The following is a 22,785-nucleotide window of genomic DNA, read 5'->3' on the forward strand; positions in this document are numbered from 1 at the left end:
GGGTCAAAGCAACCCCAGTACGTTTGACATGTCTGATTTGATTTGTCTCATTGATTCAGAATGACATACAAAGGGAAGAAAGAGAAGGAACAAACCTTCTGGTCACATCAATCTGGAGATAGAGCTGCATGTAATGTGACTGCATGACATGCAGTCACACTTTTAACATCATATCAAATTTTCTAAGTTATCTGGACAGGTGATGTTGATGATTCACATTGCAGCCTCCTCGAAGGTTCAGGGAGCATCTCAGGGTGTCTGGAATGAGCATGGGGTTTGGAAACAGGAGGCTGGTCAATCATTTTGTGACCTGGCTTCTTTGCTCTTCCCAAATTCCCAGCATGCCATTATTTCCATTCCCATTAATTGGATACATTCCTCTTAGTCTGCAGTATGCAGGGACAGCCCCATTTCAGTGCTGGCTACTGGCAGCAGCTGTGCAGGGGGATGTGGAGGGGCTGGTTTCATAAACTCCTCCATTCCACAATTGCACCGTGGATTAATTGTGCTGTTTATTATCTCCCCAGGCGAAATAAGAACTTCAAAGCTAAACCCAGTCTTCCAAAGGTGAGTGAGAAGCAGCATTTTCCCCCTTGTGGTTTGTGGGTTAAGGCTGTAGCACAGTCATGTGATGCTGCTGGATATGAAGAAGACCATTGAGTCTACACCAAGATTTCTGTCAACTCAGCTCTGTTCAGGGCTCTTCAATTAATATTAACCCAGAGGATTTCAGCCCTGATTTCTGGTGGGAGAAAGAGATATGAGCACTTACATCTTCCTTGGAGCTGCTCTCTTTTTTCCTCCTTCTGAGAAGGAGTATGTACATGCTGGTGGAATTTAATAACTAAATCTCTAAACTAAAATGAGCAAGTGATGCAGGAGAGCTGGTACCTCATAGACAACAACCTCGTTACTTTTCCTCCATCTTGGCTACATTTATTATATTTCAAGAGATGCCAGGACATCTCTTGTCCCTAGAAGAAGACTTTTTGTGGTCTTCACTGGTGCTGCATCCATGGTCAGGAGCAGAGCACCAGCAGAGGAGCAAACACTGTTTTTATTCCTCTCTATGTCCATCTTGCACCTGCAGAGTCAATGATGCAATTAATTAGCAAATTGCTCATTAACAGTGAGGAGAATCACAGAATCATGGGATGGTTTGTGTTGGAAAGGACCTTAAAGGTCATCTGGTTCTACCCCCTACAATGGGCCAGGGTCACCTTCCACTAGACCAGGGTGATCCAAGCCCCATCCAACCTGGCCTGGGACACTTCCAGGGATGGGGCAGCCACAGCTGCTCTGGGCACCCTGTGCCAGGGCCTCCCCACCCTCACGGGGAAGCCATCCCATAGTTGATCCCTGTTGAGATTACATCACCTAAGGAAGCCCTGTGAGGGTAAAGGAGGGATATAGCAGACAGTGTGATGGTAATATCTGGATTTTCTGTGGATTCTCTCTTTTTCTGCAGCACTTGCTGGATGTGAAGTCCCTCAAGCACCTCACGAACCTGACATTGCATGACCGCATCACCAAATCTCTCCTCCACCTCCATAAGAAGAAAAAACCCCCCAGCATCAGTGCCCAGTTCCAGGTGAGCCCTTTCCTTTGATGGAGAGAGGGGAATCACCTGCTCCAGGCAGAGTCCTGCCCCATCCCCTGCAGCATTTAGGCCATGAATCCCACTGAGGGCTTGAGGGAACTGGGAGACCTGGCAGTCATTTAAAGTGTGCAAATAGAGAGAAAAAAGAGTGTGGAGGAGTATCATGGGGGATGATGTGGTGGAACAAGGTGGGACATGAGGATGAGCTGCAGGGGGAGATGTTGGTGCATCCCTGTCCTCTGGTAAATCACATTGTGGTGCTTTCTCCCCCAAATCCAGAAACCACCAAATCCCCAAATCGCATTTTTTGCAGTCTTTTTACTCTCATCCAGCATAATCTGTTCTGAGACAGAATGGGAATTTAATAGGGGCAAAAAAGTCAGAATCCTGCTGCATTATCTCCAGGCGAGCAGGGGAATTCAGAGGAGGGATTGATCCTGTGTTGTCAGTGGGGTGTGCCAGTCAGCAATCCCTAGGGTTGGATCAGGGAAAATAATCCTCCAAGGACTTGGCGGTGCTGGGCTCACAGTTGGACTCAATGATCTTAAAGGTCTTTTCCAACCTGAGTGTGATTGTTCTGTATGTGCATCACGGCTTGGAAACTGCTACAAGACATGTGCATGAGCAGGTGGTAATAATAGAAAGCAGCTTTTCAATTAAAATCTGGGTTCTAAGCATGTCTGGGTTGGTTTTGACTTGTAATTTTGACTGCTTTGGGTTGTTTTTTTTGTGATGTGGTTTATATTTAGAAAGTCTCTGTGTGTAGGTGTGGGTAAGATTAAATAATTAAAAATGCATGCATACACACATGTGTATATATAATTTGCAGAATGCACATCTGTAAATTTATATATTTAATCTTGTCTAATCTAATGGTATTCTGGTCAAAATTCACTCCCACAAAGTTTAATTCATACCCGTGGAGGGGTTGAAACATGGATGTCTTGGAGTGAAAGGCCTTCCCAAAACCTGTTTATGCTCCCAACAAAACTATGAGAAGCCCTGGGGGGCAAAATTTATATATTTTTGTATATTTTCACAGCACATTTAAATCAAAGATCCCTCATTTCAGTGAGCACTTGTTAAAGAGAATAGTTTTGAGGGATAAAGCAGCAGCATTGCTTTTTTAATCAAGAGCAAACTAATAAAATTGCAGTGCATGGAATTGGGTCACAGGCAGGAAACACAAATGTTTCCTGACGTGTTTTTTTTTTGCAGAGAAATGCTGCTTTGTGGCTAATGCCTCAACACTGGCCTTGCAGCTGCTCCATCTCCTGTGGATTTCCACTATCCCTGTACTTAGGGTAATCTGTAGGGGAAATAGCTGCCTCAGAGCATGCTCCAGGAGCAGGCATGGCTTTCACTCTGGAAAACTAAACCGCCCGTATCTAAAACTGTCGAGCTTCCCTTTAACCCACATGCAAGTGGTGCCCTGGAGACAGGGATGGAAGGGTTCCTGAGAGGCTGAGTACAGTACAGGTGAAGGAGTGGGTGGCTGGAAAGTTTTGCTGGCAGAGGGACAAAGGAGATGGGTACGGGGTTAATCCAGCGACCTCACATGTCCTTTGTGGATTCCTGACCACCAGATGGCAGAGGGTGCCTGGACCATCTGCCTCACACAGGATGGCCCCGAGGGAATGGAATTGACCCCTCCTATGGATCCTGCACATCCCATTCCCACCATTCCCAGCACTGGGAGCACTCTGCTTGCTGGACTTCCAACAAAGCAGTTTTGTCCCTTGTGCACCCTTTCCCTCCCACTAGCCTGTGTGGGCACAGGGGGATGCTGCAGCATCACTGCTGATTGAAGGCTCCCAATAGGCTTCTTTTGTGTAAAAATGAGTAATTTCAGAATTTTATGAAAACCAGGAGCATGCCAGCAGAGGTCTGCCACGTCATGGCGTTCCTGCTGCTCCCTGGGACAGGAGCAGGGATATTTGCATGAAGTTAATGTACATAACACAGCTGCATCACATGTGCGTGGGATCCATCCCTTGCTCCTTCCAAAATCCTGGATGTGAATGAACATCCAGGATTTTCATGTTTTTCTAAACATGAAAGGCTTCCCATAAAGATGTCTTTGAAATGATCAGAAGGAAAAAAAGGCCTGTGAGCCAATCTGTGAGCAAAAAACGTCTTTGTAATACCACACCAGTTTATTAAGTCCTGTATTCCAAAATTTATAGCTCTGCTTATAGTAAATGTGACAGAATATCCTTTACATGGCTGAGTTTTAAGAGCTGAATTAAAACCAGCAGTAATCAACTCTCTAGCACTTTACCAATGCCATGTTTGTAGTGTGCTCAGCAATTAGAGATACCCAGAGTATTTATAGGACAAAGCAAAAAAATGTGGCTGAGGAGCCTGGCCAGCAGTGATGGACTCAGCACACTCTGGTTTTCAGCCTGGTTTTATTCCAAGAGCTTGTGATTCATCCCAAAAAGTCAAAGGTTTGCAAGGTGAAGGGATAGCTCAGCATGACATCCCACTGGGTCAGCTGGCTGTAGAGTGATGCCAGTGTAAATTCACTTTTGTGGGAGAGACTTTTAATGGGGATGAATAAATAAGGGGAAATAGAGAAATGGAACCAAGAAATCCCTCAGTTCTCAGTGATCCTTCAGTCAGGAACATGCCAACATTGAAACTCTTCTCTAGAAACAAACTCTGAAGTGTTCAGGGTCTCAGGCTTCAAAAATATTTGTGAATTCCCGATTTTCCCTTGGCAAAACTTTCATTAAGAACAACTCATTTTTAGGCCAGCAGTAAAGTTTTCACAATTAAAAATCAGGAGTCAATCCTGCCTGGAGTCACTCTTGATAAAGGAAAATTTGATTTGTATTTAAAAAACACTGTAGGAGCGTAACAAACAAAACAACAGTGGTTGTTTGGTGCCAGGTGTAAATTCTTGTCCTGGAGTTCCCATTCATGGCTGGAAAAGGCTTGTGCTGGGGAGTGGATGTGAATCTGGGTTCCAGGGGAGCCAAAGATCTGAAAATCCAGCCCAGCATTATATTTTTCTTTAGTTTCTTCATTGGAGGCAAAGACAAAATCAGCCAAATTGCTTGTGCTAAAACACTCATTTGGGAAAACAATTTCCCATGTTTCTCATTTACTCAAAATTAATTCCAATTTATGTTGGTTTATAATTTAAACATTTGGATTTTCATTATCCACTGTGGTCTCCTCTCCCTTCCCTGGCTCTCCTCTATTGCAGGCATCCCTCAACAAACTGATGGAGACCCTTGGCCAAGCAGAGCCGTATTTTGTCAAGTGCATCCGATCCAACGCCGAGAAGGTAAATGCCATCCTGTGAAAGCTAAATCCTGCTAGAAATCATCTTGGGAATCTTTTTTCCCTTTTTACAGGGAGTTAGATAGGAAACAAAGCCTCAAATTGAGCTGAATTTAGAAGATTTGGGCAAGGGGAAGCATGGATTTATCACTTGGGTGTCACTCTCGATAAACTGCACTGGCTCATCTTATATTTGTAGAAACACATGTATGCAAATATAGTATTTTAATTTATATGAAAAATATATTTGCTTTAATAAATGAATTTGACTCCTTTGAAGCTTCTGACCAACCATAACAGAGATTTATAGAACCATGAATTTATTTGTGCTGGGTCTGAACCCTGACGCTTCCATAAGATAAAGTAAGTGAAAGCAGATACTTTTAGAATAAATTCCATTGATCACACTGACTCATATTTCTTGAATTTGACTTTATGTAATTGTGTCATGGACCGAGGACCCTCTGTTCAAAATGTAGGGATGCTTTGTAGATTAATCCTTCGAAGTTTTATCCAGGCATTTAAAGCTGAAGCTTTTTGCATTGGAGATTTAGTTGCTCAAAATTTCACCCGTTAACCGTACCCTTGGGAGGTCTTATTCAATTCAAACTCAAAAAATCTTTTTTTATGGCTTTATTTTTCTAGTTAGCTGTTTGAAAGTCTCAGAAGCAAACAGGATTCAGTCCCAGTGGGATTAGTTCGGTTCCTGGGGACCCACATTCCCTCCTTCCTGCAGCATTGCTGACAATGTGTGTGTCGTGCACATGTGCTACATCTGCTGAACCCTTCACCCATCCATGCACTTAAAAGCTTCAGTGAAAGGAAATATTTGCTCATCCTTGGTCTGGTTTTCCCCTTGCAGCTGCCCCTGCGGTTCAACGACAGCCTGGTGCTCCGGCAGCTGCGCTACACGGGGATGCTGGAGACCGTGCGCATCCGCCAGTCAGGATACAGCTGCAAATACTCCTTCCAGGTTGAGTACAAAGGGCTTTGTCTTCCATCACCTTCAGCATCATTAGCAGAGTTGTCTGAGTGTTGCTGCTTCATTGTTTTATCAGGGTAATTAATTTCTAGCTCTTGGAAGGCAGTGGATGTAACAGGTTGTTCTCTGCCTATGAGGCAATCTAGACCTCAGGGTGGGCTGCTAGCACCCTGCACCATGATTTTTGAACAAAACCTGTATTTTTTTGCAACATGGATCCCTTTTGCTTAAAACTGATTTGCACGTTCTCTTCTGCATCTGGAATTACTGGGAGCAGTGTTTGCCCTGTCATGTTGACTGTGTCCCATCAGGAGGATGATACGCATCCTCTGAACTGCTGAAGTTAGCCAGCTTTTCCTGTTTTCTTCTTTTCCATATGTTTGCCAGGTTTTGTGTACATGTCAGTCCTTTCATGCTTTGCTGGTGCTGATTGGTTTCCTGCTTGTGGCTGCTTTGGGGCAGACATTGTGTGTCTGCACAGCAGCTGTTTAGAAAAAGAAAAATGCTCAGCATTTTTTTGCCATGAGCAGGGAGCCCAGCCTTGCTTGGGAGGATCTATCCTCTCGTACCTCCTTCACTCTTTGAATCCTCCCAGCATTAATGGCTGGAGCATCTTAAGGATGTTTTGCAGATGTTGATATCTGCCTTCCGCAGTGGCCCTTGCTGGGGATTTGGAGCATTTTTTTGCTCATGATGACCCTGTGGCTCCTGCAGAACCTCTTCTCCCACGCTGAAAAATGTTTTAACCTTGTTGGGTCCCTGCTTTGATGTCTTTCCCATCAAGCCACAAAAGTTGGATGAATCTTGGTGTTTCTCAGTGCATAATATGTTATCTGTCCTTCTGCTCACTCCAGAGGTCCCATTTCATGTGGCCGGTGGAGCAAAGCAGGACCCAACTAACCAAATCTTGCTGTTGCTTTTTTTCTTTTTCTTCTCAGGATTTTGTGAACCATTTCCATGTTCTTTTGCCACAAGGGATCAGCCCATCTAAGCACAATATCCATGATTTCTTCCAGAAGATAAAACTCGATCCAGACAATTACCAAGTTGGAAGAACAATGGTAAATGTTCATCCTTAGCTCATGCTTTAAGACACAGATATAATATTTACCTGCATTTCTGTCTGATAAATTAATATCTACATATGGTTTTAATTAATGAAACTATTTTTCTTCTGTTTACCAAAAGTCAGTGATTTAAATGAAACTTCTAATATTATTAACATAAAAGAGTAAGGAATTATATTGTTTTGTTATTGATTGTAATGAAGCAGTCTCAAAAAACTCATGTCCTCCAAAATCTCTCTGTGTGTGTGTAGACTTACCTTGATACAATGGTCTTCATTTCCCCCCTCCCCATGAGAAAGCTCTCTAATTCAGAGCTTAGACAGTCACAGATTGTTGTGAAACTGCTGAAACCTGTCAGAGGTGCCTTCACAAAAATCAGCTCCTCGACTTTACTGGGAGCATCCAGGACGCAGAAACCAGGAGGATTAAATCATTTGACCGGTGGTCTGGGAAGCTTTCCATGCTTGTGATTTTTGGGTTATTTTGGCCAGGTATTCATGAAGGAACGGGAGCGGCAGCTTCTGCAGGACCTGCTGCACCAGGAGGTGCTGCGGAGGATCACACTGCTGCAGCGCTGGTTCCGCAGCCTGCTCTGCAGGAGGCAGTTCCTGAGCCTGCGGCACGCGGCCGTCAGCATACAGGTGGGTGCTGGTGCTGGGTTCCAGTGCAAATTACCATCCCCAAATCCTACAGACGGAGCCTGTGGGTAAAATCAGCTCTCCTGTCCAAGGAAGGAGCTTGCAATCAGGATTGACTCCTGCCATAATAAATTGGGAATGGTGGGGAGCTGGAGAGGTTGCACGAAGGCAGGTGCTGCCCTGTCTTCACACAACACCTGTTACAAGGAATCCCCTGCTGTGTTTGCAGAGATTTTGGCGAAGCTACCGAAGCCAAAAAAAAGGCAAACCATCCCCAGACCCTCTAGTTCTCAACAAAGCCGCTGTCATCCTTCAGAGCCACTGGCGAGGCTTCGTGGAGCGGCGGAGGTTCCTGCAGATGCAGTTTGCAGCCCATCTCATCCAGAGCTGCTGGCGGGAGCACGCCAGGCGCCGGCACGCCGCAGCCACCAGCATCCAGGCAGCCTGGCGGGGACACCGCAGCCGGCAGGCGTACGCAGCCCGCAGGAGCAGGGCCGTGTGCCTGCAGGCGGCGTGCCGGGGCTATTTGGCACGGCAAAGGTAACGCCCTTGGCCTCGGGTAAAGAGGAACGTGTTTTGGTGATGCTCATGGCGGGGAGGAAGGTGGTTGGTGTGAATCAGGGCACTACAGTGACTGACACAGGGCAGTGTCCCCTCCATGACCCTCTCCTGACCTGCCCTGGTCCTTTGTTTGCCCACGCTTTCTAACAATTTAGCTGCACGTCCTGCTCTTGGAATAAGCAGAGCCTATTTCAGGTTGGAGCACGTAGGCAGTGCAAAGCCAAGGCCGTAAATACTCGCAAGGGTTTTTTTTTCCCTCTTGGCAGCAGTACCAGTTTAAGTAGCCTATTTTTAACTCAGATTGCCTCACCAATCTGGTTGCTGCACTGGCTCACAAGGACGAGGGATACCGGAGCCAGCCGCTGTGGAGGGCACAGGCTTTCCAGCCATGCCTTGGCTCGCTGGCCGGGAGGCAGGTCACAATTCACTCTCCAGAGGTGCTGCCTGCAAGGTGTGGAGCACCTTAACATCGCTTGGAGCATTTGGGAGCTGCAGAAAGCTCTTGGTGCCGGGCACAAGTCCCTGCTAAGTTGTTCCAGACGCAGTCCAGGAGGATGGCGAAGATGGAGAAGCCAGGGGGGTGTGATGGGTTAAGCTTTTCTGGCTCTGACAGCTTATGAAGGAGCTAGACCAGGGATGGAGGCTGGACCTGCTGCTGTCAGCACGAGGGGAGCTTTCAGGTGCGTTGGGGCAGCCCTTTGGTAGCAGAGATGGCAGAGGAGGAGAAGGTTTAAAACCGAATGTGCCTTGCCTTTTCTTGCTCCAGATGTGCAAGGAGGGTTCTTGAGATGGTGGTGGTGGTGATGGTGGTGGTGGTGATAAGACACCACTAGTGCAGTGCCTGGAAGGGTCCTGAGTGGATGCAGGGCTGAATATCCTGGTTTTCTGCTTTCTTCCAGGTTTAGAGCTTTGAAAGAGCACCAGTTAAAAGAGATGCAGCTGGAGAATGGCCTGGCAGGGAGAGAAGAGGATGGACTGGAAGCAGATGGTTTGGAAATTAAGGGCTCTGACCCATCTAAGTGGGAGGACAGCTCATTTGAAGAGCGAGTGAGAGCTGTGGAACAACATAGATCACTGATGGAGAATAACCGGGTGAATCACATGGACCCACTGGATACTTCCGTGTACAAAAGGCATGAGAGAGCCAGCAGCCACAGCGGGATGGACACCGAGGAGGAGATCATCGTGAGAGAGAGGCCCAAGTCACTGGAGGATCTCAACCAGAAAAAAGTGGTTCGTGCAAAGAGGGAAAGCCGGAGGATGCGGGAACTGGAGCAGGCGAAATTCAGCTTGGAGCTGCTCAAGGTCCGCTCCACGGGTGGGCTGTCACCTTCGGAAGAGCAGCGCTGGCCCACCGAGCTGGTGTCCGAGGCACTGCATTCCCCTCAGGGAACCCCGGAGAGCGAGAGCTCTCAAGGGAGCTTCGAGTTGTTAAGCAATGAAGATACCTCAAGTAGCAAACTTATTTCTTTAGTCTTAGATGAGCATGATACGCAGTCATTTTCCATGGACTCCCTGCCCAGCAGTCCCCAGGCTCAGCTGCAGGAGGAGCCTTTCTGTGCAGCGGATGTGAACAAAGACTTGCCCAGCTGCAGACAGACCCCAGCAGACGTGGTGCTGCCTGATAACCTCACCAGGAAGGAGTGTGGGGTCAGTGACCCCCAGAATGTTATAAAGACTCACCCAAGAGAAACACTCCTTTCTAGCAATCTCCCCACTTTCTACATTCCACCACAAGACAATGTGAAGGTGAAGATGGTGGAGAATAACCTAAGGAATAAAGCAGTGGAAAGAGAGGAAAGGACAGTTATGTTCTCTGAGGTCAGGAAGGACTCTGATCCAGATCAGGGTAAAGCCTTGGGAGAAGAGGAGGAAAAGGATAAACCCTCTACCAAGAGAGAGGAACGTGGGACAGTGACAGCAGCACGGGCCCTTTCTCCAGGTTCTGTCATTAAGAGACTGGAAAAACTCAATGTGGAGAAGGAGGAACGGCAAAAGCAGCTTCAGCTGCAAAATGAGAGGGAGATGATGGAGCAGATTCGCCAGCAGAAGGAAATTCTGGAGAAACAACGCAAAGCCTTCGAGCAGCAAGGGAGGGTAGAGGCTTTGCAGAGGACAGAGCAGGGCGGAGTGAAGGACCCTTCCCTCAAACCAGCCAAAAAAACAGACAACCGGCCTCAGTCAGTCTTCATCCTGCATCCCCAGAGCAGAGGGGAGCATAGCCCCACCCCAGGCATGGCTCCAACCTCAGCAGTGGACATCAAGGGTCTCACTGTTGGGACCAGGGGAAGCTCTCCAGCCCACAGTGCCCCCAAAGACAGACCTGTCAGCATGTTCGTGGAGCGAAGAGAAGGTCTAGAACCCCGCTGCCATTCCAAACCAGCTCTGGACCCCAAGGACCACCCAGGCAGCCATTTCTCAAGGACAGAGCGCCTCCGGCAACCTCGGATGCCCAACCAGGCCACTGAGGAGACGAGGGCAAGCTCCATGTTCTTCACACCAAAAGACAATCCCTTTGGCCTCCAGTGAGTAAAGAGATGGTGGGCTTTCCCCTATGCTTTCTCCATAGGCTTTCTCCACAGGATGTCTCCATAGGCTTTCTCCATGGGCTCTCTCTTTGCCTAGAGAGTTTCTGGAGTCTAGTCTAATCTTTTTTGGCTACTCTCGGTTTCTGGAGTCTGCACAAACCTCATAGTTAAACAAAGGGTTCTTGATCTTCTAGCAATGAGGAGGTCAGAGGGAAAGGAAAAAAAAAGACCTGGAATATGATTTCTCAGTCTCTTACAACATTATATAATCCAGGGAGATAATTATGGACATAAGCAGGTGAAGAGAGTCAATAAACAGGCTCAATACTGTTATTATTTACCCTACATGAACGGGGATAGGAGTTTATTTCTCAAGGTGAAACATGATTAATAAGTTCTTAGGATTATTGGGTAGTTGGAATAGAAATGACTTGATGAGGCAGAAAATTACAGGATTTTCCTTGCTTACCATATAACTAATCCAGCAAAGCCATGGGGACACTGACTATTGCCGATGAAAAACACCAGCTCTCCAGAGAGAGTTTGGGAGTGAATGCTCTTTGGAGTCTGTATCATTCACATATGTAATTAATTACTCCTGTAATAGACTTAGCAGTTCCTCAGCTCCATCATGTTGCTTATCCTTGGGCTGCTCCAGTTTGGAGATGGCAGCAAGATCTTTGGACAATGTTTGCTCCCACTCTGTTGTGTTGCTTAAAGGTGCCTTGCCTAATTTTGGGGTGGTTTTGGCCATGTAACTTAAAAAGGATATAAATCACCCCCCTCCTAAATCCTGCTGCACCCTTTCCAAGGCAAAAGCTCCCAGTGAATGACTTGGTAACTCAAGGTACCTCCAAGTGTAGTAGTCTTGTGGTCTCTGTGCCATTGTGATGGGAGAAGATTTCTGTTGAAAATTTCTTTTCCTGGTTCATGCACAATATGAACAAGCAACAGGAAGAAAAAGACATTAAGAATTGCTGTATTTTAATTTTTGCTCTGCAACAGAACAGTCACATTTGAGAATCCCAAAGAACAAAGATACAATCCATAACCACCTTGCTGTATAAAGTTGACAGGCAGAAGGTTTTCTCCTATTGTCTTGTGGTATTAAGTCCAGTCCTGAAGAATTCCAAGCAATTCTGAAACCCATGACCTCAGACTTAAAATTTAGTCTTGACTGCTTGGACTCCCAGGATCTGGGCTAGTGTGGTGGGAAGGCTTTTGGGAGAGGATGAAAGATCTCTGTTCTGTTGTGTTTCAGCAGAGAGGCAAATCATCAGTGCCTTTCCAAGGGGGAAATAGCACGGAAGCCATTTAAGATGCCGGGGTCTGGCAGAGGCGAGGTGAGTCATTACTTGTTTGTTTTCTCTGTCCATTGAAAAGGGGGAAGAATAACTTAGTTGGCCAGTTTTCCCTCAAAAGCTTCAAAGAAGTGAACTCTGAAGCACGAGAGCTGCTAGACATGGGATGGGGGGTATGACAGCACAGTAACCTCCACACCTTCTCTTAAAATAAAAAGCCCTGTAGGAATAATTTGTAGCAACTCTGGATAAAAGGATCCCGTGATCCTAATGGCAAACACTGTCCAACGCCGTCTTGTCTTGGTTTGGTTTAACGTCTCTGTTTGAGTGACACCCATGATTGTCCATTTTCACTGTCCTGTCTTAGTTTTTGTTCTTCCTGGTCCTTTGCTGTTTTCACTAGACATAGTACTGCATCCCCTCCATGGGGTGCAGTGGCACTCAGAGATGTCTTAAGGCTACACGAGTAGAATCTCCTTTTTACTTTAAAACCCTTCTTTTCGTTTTGTTTTGTTTTGTTTTATCCTTTGGTCAAGCAGGTGCCCAGACCGAGCCATAAAAAGAAAGCCCGCATGGCGCGGACGCGCTCCGATTTCTTGACTAGAGGTACTTTTGCTGATGGGGAGGGGGATACGGAGGAAGAGGATTACGATGGCAGTTTTGAGTTCCTTCTCTCCTCTGAGCACCCTCCTCACGCAGAGGTGGTGCCCGCAGCCCGCCTGGGGCAGGCCTGTTACAGTGACTCCGAAATGGTAATTGTGTCCAGTGTGGTGGGGAAGTGAAAGCGGAGCTGCGGGAGCCTTTCTTTGCTAACCTTAGCTGCACTGATCCCTCCACTGCTTCTTTTCCCACTCCCAAGGATGCTGTAGATGGGTACATTTGGCAAACACAGCAGAAACAGAGGCAAAATCATGGAATCACAGAATCACAGAATAGTTTGGATTGATAGAGACTAAATCTCAATTCCAACCCCCTGCCATGGGCAGGGACACCTTCCACTAGACCAGGGTGCTCAGTGCTCCATCCAAGCTCTATTTCTTGCTCCTTGGTTGGTTAGCTATCTACCACACTTCCCATAGTTTTCCTGGAGCATTACAACTTGTATTGCACAATTACCTCTTTTGGGGGCTTTAACCTCATCCTGCCCTTGGAACCTTTTTATCTAAAAATGGCCTATATACAGCTGTAAAAAAAGAAAGTAAATATTGTTCAAAAAGCAACAGACAACCAAATTATGTAAATCCTGAGGCTTCTTTTGCTTTTGATTTTTTTATGTTTAGCCACAATTCCAATGATTACTTGGTCAATTATCAGAGTGATGCTGGTAGACAGCAGGTCAGAAAAAGCAAAACCATGGAAATTGGGCAATGAAAACATAGTGAGAGTGAAATAGTGGGTTTGAAACAAAGACAACCAACCAAAGTGTTTTTTCCAAGCACAGTGACAAGTATCCCTTAGCAGGTCCAACATGAGCCAGCGCAGTGCAGCTTTTGCATCTCAGGCTTAATCTCCCACCCACATAAGCTGCTTTTGGAAAATCACAAACCAAGAGGTTTCAGGAGTGGAAGAGGCCAACAGATTCCAACCCGCTCGTATTTTTTCCTGAGTTAGTGGAGATGTCCCCATAGGAGTGTGCATAAACACCAGGAATCATGTCCTGCTGTGAGACTTTGGGTAGAGTGCTGGGTAGGGCTGCCATGTTCCTCTCCTCCAGCTGCAGTACAGGATGTGGAGCTGAATATAAAACCAAAGAAGAGCATGAAACCCAAAGCCAGAGATTTATTTTGTGCCACAGTGTATTGCTGTGTGTCTGACAAACATCCCTTGCTATCCTAAAAGCTGCTTTTCCAAGAAAGGCAGGTGGCCAAGGTGGGCTTTTCATGACTTTTCTTTTAGCAGCTCTTATTATAAAGGATCATTTTTCCCAGGATAATTTCCTCACTGGAAGAGGGCAGAGTTTACAAATTCCACACATTTTTTAAACCTGCTCTTGATAAATTTGCTGGGGGTTTGAGGCAGGAATACTCAAAACCTGATTGAAAGATCCATCTCTATGGGCTGAGATAACCTGGCTGCACCGTTATGCAATCCCTGCTTGTGGATTGGGAAAGGGAGAATTTTATGCAAAAAAATGTACTTTTTTACATAGAATCATAGGAACATTTAGGTTGGAAGAGATCTCTGAGATCGTTGAGTCCAACCACAAACCCAGCACCACCCTGTTCACCACCAAACCATGCCCCCCCATGCCATACCTGGAGTGCCTTGCTGTGCTCCTGGAGGCTGCCCACGTACCAAGGGAATTGTAGCTGTAGGAATCATTCTCTCTGGGGTGTGAAAAGTGCTGTGCTGGTGCTTGACAAGCTCCATCTTTGGGAGCATCCTGGGTCACTGTACTCCTTGGAAGTGCTCCTTGGGACTCTGCTCACCTGGTTTAACAGCTCTCACCGCATGCGAGTAGCAGTAGGTGCCACCTCTCTCCTGTCTCTGCTGTGTCCCTCCTCTCCTCTGCTCTCCAGCACTGGTTCTAACTGGTGGTCAGGACTTTCACCCCTGGTGTGGTAAGTTCTGCTTTCTAGGCCAACACTATCCCTGGCGCTGTGTGCTCTACGCTACCCTCCATGTGTGTCCTGACAATGTGTCCAGTGTTTCCATCTGTATTTTGTATTGCAGGTTTGGGACCAGCCCTTTGGCTTGGGGCTTTTTTGGGTCAGGATCATCACAAGTAGCAAAATTTAGGGACTGTTTATTCATATTTAACAGAGCCCAGTTGAGTGTTACAGATGGCAGAGCAGCCCGTGATAAAGCTGGATGGTGCCTCATGGGGTGTTTTGGGTACAGACACAACGGTACAGAGGTTGATGTCTGTGCAGACACATTGTTTGTGTCTTGTGACAGTCACATGAAGGCGAGCCTGGCAGCCACCATGTGCAGGCTGGTTCCTGTGCCAGTGAATAGCTCCTTCAGACAGCTCCTGCCTCCAGCTACAACTTCCCAAAACAGCCTCTTCCCATGTCCTGCTCAGCAGCCGAGGCTGCTGGCCGGATGAACGAGAGATCGCGTGCAGCCCCATGGAGCCGAGCATATGATGGGTCACCAGCTGCACTGCCTGTTTTGCCCATTTGTTTCTTGGCCATCAAGTCACTGATTGTGTACCCCAGCTGCTGAGTAGAGGCCCACTGGAATCCAATGCTCCTGACCCACGTTCAGGGTATCCCAGAGCATCAAACACCCAGAGCATCTGCAGCTGGAGCTGAAGCCCATGGGGCACCGTGTGCGTGAGGTGGCTGCAGGGACAGTTGACTCCAAGGTTCTTTAAGGATTAAGGGCTTCCTGGCAAGACCAAGATTCAAGATTTTTGGCTGGTGAATAGCCAAGGATTAATCTACCTTGCAGTGAGGCACAAGTGGGAGAAACAGCTCCTGGCTGTTCTGCCAGCACATGTTAGCACCACTTTTGCTTGGCACCTAAGCTCTTCAGCTTTCCTGCAGCAGCTGCATAAATGGAAAGCCTTGGCTAGAGGAATCACATCAGAAATACCCTCTGGAAGCGTCCTTAGAGAATGGGACCCGGATAATGAACCGGTCATTTTGCTCCACCCTCCACACTAAAGCCATGAATTGACAAACATGAGTCCAAGTATCTGCCACCAGCTGATCCCAAGTACAGCTGAAGAGCCGGCAATGAAAGAAGATCTGTTGTCCTAATTCCTTTCAGAGGGAGCTTCAGGAAGTTTTTCCATGCAGCACACAGCACTGCTGCTTGCTGGGATGAGTCCTTTGGCCATAGTTACCTTATGGGTGGGTGAAACACATGTTACGCTGTCAGAGGAAAAATACTTGATCCCTTCCTCAACCAGGAGACAACTTCAGACCCCCAGTTATTGCCATTGCCCTCATGATGCTTTGTGGTGTTCCTTAGGGGGGGATTTTCTGGTGCAGATGCTCATCCTGACATCTGAGAATGTTTCCCATCCTTTCCATTGAGAGTTTCCTGGCAGATAACCTCAAACAGAAGGATTTTGTGCCAAAAACTGCCCTTTAGTCTTTATTTACTAAAGCTGGAAACTCAAAAGGTTGAAATTACTCAAGAACAAAACCATACTGTGGGGGCAAATATTTAACAGATGATTTTTAAAACAAGTAGTAGGTTTGGGCTGGATGGAGATCACTTTTATAGGTTTTGAATTGCTTTTATCTCAGTACCCATCCATAATTGCTATGTGATCATCACCTAAATGTAAGAATGACAGGAACAAAATCTCTTTCATGGTTTAGGCAGTTCCTGACTTTCCCAGTGGTAATTTTGCCTTGCATGCTGCCATCTCCTGGCTGGAAGAGATGTTAGTCTGGCTGAGGGGGAATAGAACATGGAAAAACAGGAAATACAGCAAATGTGACCCTCCCTACAGCCTACTTTTTATAAAATTTTATTTAAATATTTTTAACAGAAGTAAAATAATTGCTTTAAAACATAGAGCATTCAGTTGAGAGGTGATAGGAAAGCTACAGGAGATAATTGATCATCGTCTCCCAAATCCTTTCATACAACCTGATTCTCCACTTTTCTTATGCTGAAAGTTTCTCCTTCAGGAGTCCAGTTCCCAAATCACAACTGCAATTGGAAAATATAACAAAAATTGATATGTTTTTTAAATATGGCAAGTCTATTCCTGGGCTACTTCATGGGATCCTGTTAGGTTGAGTTACTGTGATTTCATCCCACCCTTAATAATTATCTGAGGGCATTTTAAATGGTGGCAAAGGTGGAGATATTTTCTACTAAAGCTGCAAAATTTCTTCGTTAAAGGATTCCTTTTGGTGTGTCCTTGGCACAAAGACTTTGGTCTCTTTTTGTATAAAGTGCTCAGTAAGAGTTGGAGGAGGAACTTCTGCTGGGACAGATCCAGGTGGTTGAAGGTTCCCCTGGGGAATCACGTCATTGTGGCTAACGGGACACTCTGGATGGAGACCTGGAATGTCTGGATGAAGGTGGTGGAAGAGCTGTGCAGGCTGATCAATAAGGACCCGTGGCTTGGTGCAAACTAATTTTCATCACTGATTGCTCAAGGAGGAAGAAGGTTGGACCTGGTTGGAGACTTGGAGCAAGGGAAATGCCTCTCTTTATTAGGAGTAATTTAAATATTTTTCTAGACTCACCAAGACTGTAGGTTTTTACCTGTAGGCAAATAGAAATAAAGATGTAGGAGATGAAATAGCTGATATTTGTTAGGGAAAAAAAAACCCATCTGATATCCCAAGAGCTGTCTTATTTTTAAATGCTTCATGCTTGGAATCGTTACAGACCGTGCAGCGATTCACCTCTGGGGAAGGCCAGGCCAAACTGCACAAAACCATGTCCCAAGGGGAGATTGGGAAGCTGGCAGCCACACAGAAGAGTCTGACTCCAGATGGGAGGTAGGAATCATGGCTGGAGATGGCAGACAAGGCCTTCCTGTGTCCCTCTTGCTCTCCAACACCTTGTTGAGCCACCCAGGCTCCTTTGGAGCCCCACCTGCAGCATGAATTACCCATCCCACCTTTTCTACGTGACCATGGGCGGCCCAATCAGTGTGTGTGGTGTGGCTCACACCACAATTAAGTTTTGGTGACATGGGCCAAACATCCTGTCCCAAACCACCCAATCCCATGCATGAAACTGAAGTTTCCATCCTTTGCTGAGGATGAGTAGCCACGTTTGCCTGGTAGAACTTGAGTGGATTTATCTCCTCAGGAATGTCCAGAAGATTGAGAGTTTTGGGTAGGAAGACCTTTCCTAGTTAAAGCAGTTCTTTCCATTACTTACTTCCAGGCCTCAACGAGCCAAGATGAGGTTTTGGGTGAAGGGAAAGCAGGGGGAGAAGAAGACCCACCGGGAGAAGCTTGCTACCCAGTCCGAGCTGCTGGAGCTGTATGCAGAGCAGGAAGCCCCTGGCAGGGAGGCCATTCCTGGATTGCAGCTTGGTGAAGGTACGTGGTGAGGGGACATGGGACTAGTTGTAAGGAGAAAGAAACTGAATTGGAAATTGGGATATTTCCATGCTGGTCTATGTTTCTTAATTCATGAATGGTGTCAAGCCAGAGCAATGGCAAGTAGGTTAGAGGGTGGGATCTGTAATGGATCTCAAGGAATTCCACGTCGCTAATCCTTCCAGCCACCATCTGGACATGGACAGATGTTTCCTCTCTTGAGGAAGGAAATAACCAAAGCAGAAACAACGTTTAATTTTCCTGTGAGTTCTACACTGTGCTTTTCTCCTCCACAGGTTTCTTCCAATGCCCATATCCCTGTTTTAGTGTCACAATTATTTTTCATCTGCTCCTCAATCTCTTTCCATCTTTTCATTTATCACCAGCAGACCTGGGTCCTCATCACCTGACGCCCCCACGGAGTCCTGAGCTGTCGGGCATCTACCGGCGGGAATTCAAGGAGAACAAGGAGCCCTCTCCCAAGGTGAAGCGCAAGCGCAGCGTCAAGATCAGCAATGTGGCTCTAGAACCCGTGCAGTGGCAGAACGACTCCCTGCAGATCATAACCAGCACCAGCGACCTCAAGAGCATGGATGAGTTCCTCCTGAAAAAGGTGACTCCTGCCTTACTGCTGCATAAATCAGCACAGAGATCCAGGAGCAGACAAAGGCAATAAAGTAAAATGATCCTGTGGGTAGCTGTAGTAATGCTAATAATTTCATCTAAGGGTGCCAGGGCAGGGCTAGAGAAGTTTCTGGTTCTCATGCAGGGGAAATCACCTGGTCATCATGGTGGAGCAGCTGCTTCTTAGTGCTGCTTCATCTCACACCAGCTCTGCTGCAGCAAAAGAGTAATGGGTGTAAAAACCTCCTTGTTTTCTCAGATGAATGAACTGGACAATGAGGACAGCAAGAAGGACACGCTGGTGGATGTTGTGTTCAAGAAAGCACTGAAGGAATTCCGACAAAACATCTTCAGTTTTTACTCCTCAGCATTGGCAGTAAGTGACCAGATGATGAGTAGGACTTCCATCTCCTGGAGAAAGGGGATATTCTAGATGCTCCTGGTGGTACAGGTGTTGCTATGCCCTGGTTTGCTCATCCCAAAGGATGATGATCTAAATTTGGACTAACTCTTCCTCATGAGCCATCTCTTGGGATACATTGGGTGTAGGTTCCTGATCCTCATTACAGCTTTGCTCCCAGCCAAAGGAGAGATGACAGAAAATCAATAAACTCCAATTTATCACCCAAAGTGCCTGGAAACCTTTGTGTTACTTTTTCTGGTGGTGGAGATGTCTGATCCTTTCTTCCTTCTCTTTATCATACTTGGAGTTTCTCCAAGCAGCTGAAAGCTGGTGAGACTGAAATAATTGTCTAGAGAAGAAAAAGTGTCTAGAAAAATCTGGGCTGCATAAAAATCACTTTTCTTTTTGCTTCTGTTTCCTTAAAAGATGGACGATGGGAAGAGCATCCGCTACAAGGACCTCTACGCCTTATTCGAGCAGATTCTGGAGAAGACCATGAGGCTTGAGCAGAGGGACTGGAGTGAGTCTCCAGTTAAAGTCTGGGTCAATACCTTCAAAGTCTTCCTGGATGAATATATGATAGAGTACAAACCCCTGGACTACACCGCAGGGAAGGTACTCAGCACTTTTCTTAAACTACTTGAGGGTTTGGGAACAATATTTCCATGGGGTTGTGCCTCTGTAGACACCTGGGACCTTCTGTTGTCTTCTCTGCTTTAAGCTGAGCTGGACAAGGCAAGGTGTGACTCACTGGTTGTGTGTCACTGGGCTCAGCCAGCCCCAGATCACACTGGGCTGCCAAGGACTAGGTGTTATCTCCAGGGCAAAGCTGCAACCAACTGTGCATGGCTGGAAAGGCAGCTCCTGGTGCTTCTTTAGTTCTGGGAGATTTGTTCAAACGTTGAGGGATGCTGAAAGACCCTCTCAGGTCTCCTGACCACTTCCCAAGTGAGCAGACACATCACCATGGGTTGGGTTGCAGGAGAAGGAGACATGGCCAGTGGCTCAGGTCTAGGTACCATTCTTAGAGCAGAAAGAGCCTGGCCTGTGTCACAGACCTGATCTCACTTCCTGCTCAATATTGTCTGCAAGGCCAACCACAGGATCTGAGGCTGGGCTTGGGAGATGGTGTCTATTGTAGAAATGGTGTCTATTGTACAAATATCCTATCTCCTGCCTCTTCTGCTCCAAGTCCTCTCCAGCCTCCTCTCCAGGCAGGTTTTCTTCAGAGCAGGCCGAGCATCATGTTTTCCTTGGGTCACTGCTGGTGGGGTCAGAGCTAAAGCAGCAGAGCTACTCCCAGCTCCAAGATGAAAATAGGAAAAGTTGTCCAGGGAAATTCCAAAACTGGAGTGATCCATACGACAGTTTTCTGGAGTGACTCTTCTGAGGCTGCATGTGCACTGGAGGATGGGGCTGGAAGGCACTGGACAATGTCATCTATGAGCCCTCTGTACTCCTTACCTGGCAAAATTGCCCAAAAATTGAGTTAAATCTCTTTCCCTCACCAGATGCCAAAAACGGAACGAAAGAAGAGAAGGAAAAAGGAAGCGGATGTGGTGAGTTAAGCCTGCACATTAAAAAATCAATGTCCTTGGGGACAGAATGCCAAGAGATCAGCTTGTGACACATCCTGGGCTGAGATCTGAACACCAGATCTGAAAGGACATGTTAGAAAGACATTCGAGGTGGATTTGCTTTGCTTGATCAAGAATCACTTGGGTTGGCTCTCAAAACACATCCCTCATCAACCAAGACATAAATGTAATGCTGAGGGTTGTTAGAAAAGGGCTAAGAGGAAAACAAAGTCTTGCTCCAACTTTCTGCATAAGTTTACAGTATGTCTTTTACATCTGCGGGATCAGATATGGAGGACATTGCATCTCCTGTTTTCCTAAGGGACATGATGGTACTAGGAAGGGTGCAGGTGCAGAGCCAAAAGAAAGGGCCACAGATGGATAGAAAACCTTCTTAACATAAAGAAGTTGACCTGCCAAGCTCAGTCAAAGAGTTTCCAACCTGCTTCCATGATGGTTCAGTTCCCCTACAAGATGGATGTTGGTTTGGGTTCTCTGGGCTGAAAAAGAAATAAAAATACCAAATAAAAGCAGGATCTAAAGTTGAAGAGCTGTCTGTGTTCATCTCTCCATTTTGCAGCAGTCTGAGCACTAGCTCCCTTTTCTCACCACCCAACCTTTTATCCTCCAGGTGGAAGAGCACAATGGTCACATTTTCAAGGCAACCCAATACAGCATCCCCACATACTGTGAATATTGTTCCTCCTTGATCTGGATCATGGACAGGGCTTCTGTTTGTAAATGTAAGTACCCTTTCTTTGATCCTTTTCTTGTGCTTCTATGACAGGGATGAGTTTGGGGATTTTGAAATGTGTTTACTGCTGTTTCCTGCAACCCCATGCTCAAATAATTTTGATTTTTGTAACACCTGAAGAACTTTACACACAGGTCTTAAGTTTTCTGAAGTCAACCTGTAAGTCCACCTCAGCAGTCGTTCCTGGCAGTTAATCAACTTTGTGTTACATATCTTATCCCATCAGGTTATGAGGCCATCTCATAAGGTCAGACACATTTAATTGTCATGGTAGGAAGGACAGTAAAGTCAGATGTGGAAATGTGTCCTAGGATGCCTGTGGGGGTCCTGACCTTGGCAAACTCACTGGCTTCGCCTGTTTGACCTCCAGGCCTGTGACTTTTTGGGGAGATCAGGAAAATGGAGGAAGGATGATGGAAAAGCCTGGTACATCTCTTTTTGGATAAACCCAAGAGATGGATCAACCTTTTCCATCATCCCTCCTCCATTTCTGTGATTAGGTTGGTAGCATCAGCCCTGGAGCATTTCAGGCCCAGTGCAGGAAGACTGCAAAGGAGGTGCCAATTTCCAGTCTCTGAGGGTATCTGTGTCTGATAGCTCTCTTGGGTTATACTCTGAGTTAATCTGTCAGGAGGATGGAGGAAGGGTTTAATGTTTCATGGATGTAAATATGGCACCATTCATTTTAAAGGCTTCATTATTTTTGTGTGAGTGCATCTAATACAGACTTGGCCCCTGGAAACTGCAAATGCAACATGCTTTTGACTTGGTGGTTCTGAGAAGTGCTGCTCAATTCAATATGAATTCCTGTTTCTCCAGCAGTGTGACTTTTGGGATAATTAAGCACTCCTTTTCTTCATTGCAGTATGTAAATATGCTTGTCACAAGAAGTGCTGTCTTAAAACCACAACCAAGTGCTCCAAAAAGGTAAATGTCTCTCATTGCTTTACTTTCATTAGATACCTTGAGACAATGATCCCAAGTAGAAAAATTATTGGAGGTGCAAAGCCTGATAGAATGCTGGAAGTAATTCCCCTTTCAGCAGGAGCTTAGACCAGAGGTCTCCAGAGGTCTCTCCAGCCAGAGTTTTGTAGATATTTTGGGAATTATGCGGTGGTGATGAGTCACTGTAGATCTGCCCAGTCATGCAGCAGATGTTGCAGTGTCTTTCCCTGCCTTTTAACCACACAGAATAATAGGAATTTCCTTAGCTTTGTAGCTTTTAAGGATTTGGAAATGTGGGGTTATTCTTGAAAATACAGGCTTTTTCTCTACAGTCCTTGCTTGCCACAGCTGAGCAAGGAAGGGCAGGTGGAGGATGTTCCCTGCCCTCTTTAGAGGGAAATTGAATATTGTTTACTGGATTTCAGGGTATGGGGAACAAAGAATGAGTGCAGCAGGTCATCCCAGCTAACAATGAATCATCAAGATTTGGTGGGATGTTTTAAATAGGAAACAGAGTCATGATATTGAGTGGAAAGTTTTATCAG

At 46.2% G+C, this 22,785-nt stretch overlaps 1 protein-coding gene across 6 annotated transcripts in view; it reads left to right on the forward strand.

The window, feature by feature from the left end:
* The window catches only part of MYO9A (myosin IXA), a 175,289-nt gene that overhangs the window by 141,039 nt on the left and 11,465 nt on the right, over nucleotides 1–22,785 (forward strand). For 3 of the 6 annotated variants that reach the window (XM_021554201.3, XM_021554204.3, XM_021554206.3), the window contains 17 exons: nucleotides 528–567; nucleotides 1,469–1,591; nucleotides 4,815–4,895; nucleotides 5,754–5,864; nucleotides 6,812–6,934; nucleotides 7,432–7,581; nucleotides 7,808–8,118; nucleotides 9,039–10,664; nucleotides 11,929–12,010; nucleotides 17,273–17,385; nucleotides 17,780–17,937; nucleotides 18,324–18,550; nucleotides 18,821–18,937; nucleotides 19,391–19,579; nucleotides 20,476–20,523; nucleotides 21,173–21,284; nucleotides 22,161–22,222. In XM_021554201.3, coding sequence (XP_021409876.1) covers nucleotides 528–567; nucleotides 1,469–1,591; nucleotides 4,815–4,895; nucleotides 5,754–5,864; nucleotides 6,812–6,934; nucleotides 7,432–7,581; nucleotides 7,808–8,118; nucleotides 9,039–10,664; nucleotides 11,929–12,010; nucleotides 17,273–17,385; nucleotides 17,780–17,937; nucleotides 18,324–18,550; nucleotides 18,821–18,937; nucleotides 19,391–19,579; nucleotides 20,476–20,523; nucleotides 21,173–21,284; nucleotides 22,161–22,222 — 3,673 coding nt within the window. The remainder of the gene's footprint in view (nucleotides 1–527; nucleotides 568–1,468; nucleotides 1,592–4,814; nucleotides 4,896–5,753; nucleotides 5,865–6,811; nucleotides 6,935–7,431; nucleotides 7,582–7,807; nucleotides 8,119–9,038; nucleotides 10,665–11,928; nucleotides 12,011–17,272; nucleotides 17,386–17,779; nucleotides 17,938–18,323; nucleotides 18,551–18,820; nucleotides 18,938–19,390; nucleotides 19,580–20,475; nucleotides 20,524–21,172; nucleotides 21,285–22,160; nucleotides 22,223–22,785) is intronic. The other 3 variants (XM_021554202.3, XM_021554205.3, XM_021554203.3) reach the window with 2 other exon arrangements.

This window comes from Lonchura striata, chromosome 11, assembly GCF_046129695.1.
Source record: "Lonchura striata isolate bLonStr1 chromosome 11, bLonStr1.mat, whole genome shotgun sequence".
Taxonomy (NCBI): domain Eukaryota; kingdom Metazoa; phylum Chordata; class Aves; order Passeriformes; family Estrildidae; genus Lonchura; species Lonchura striata.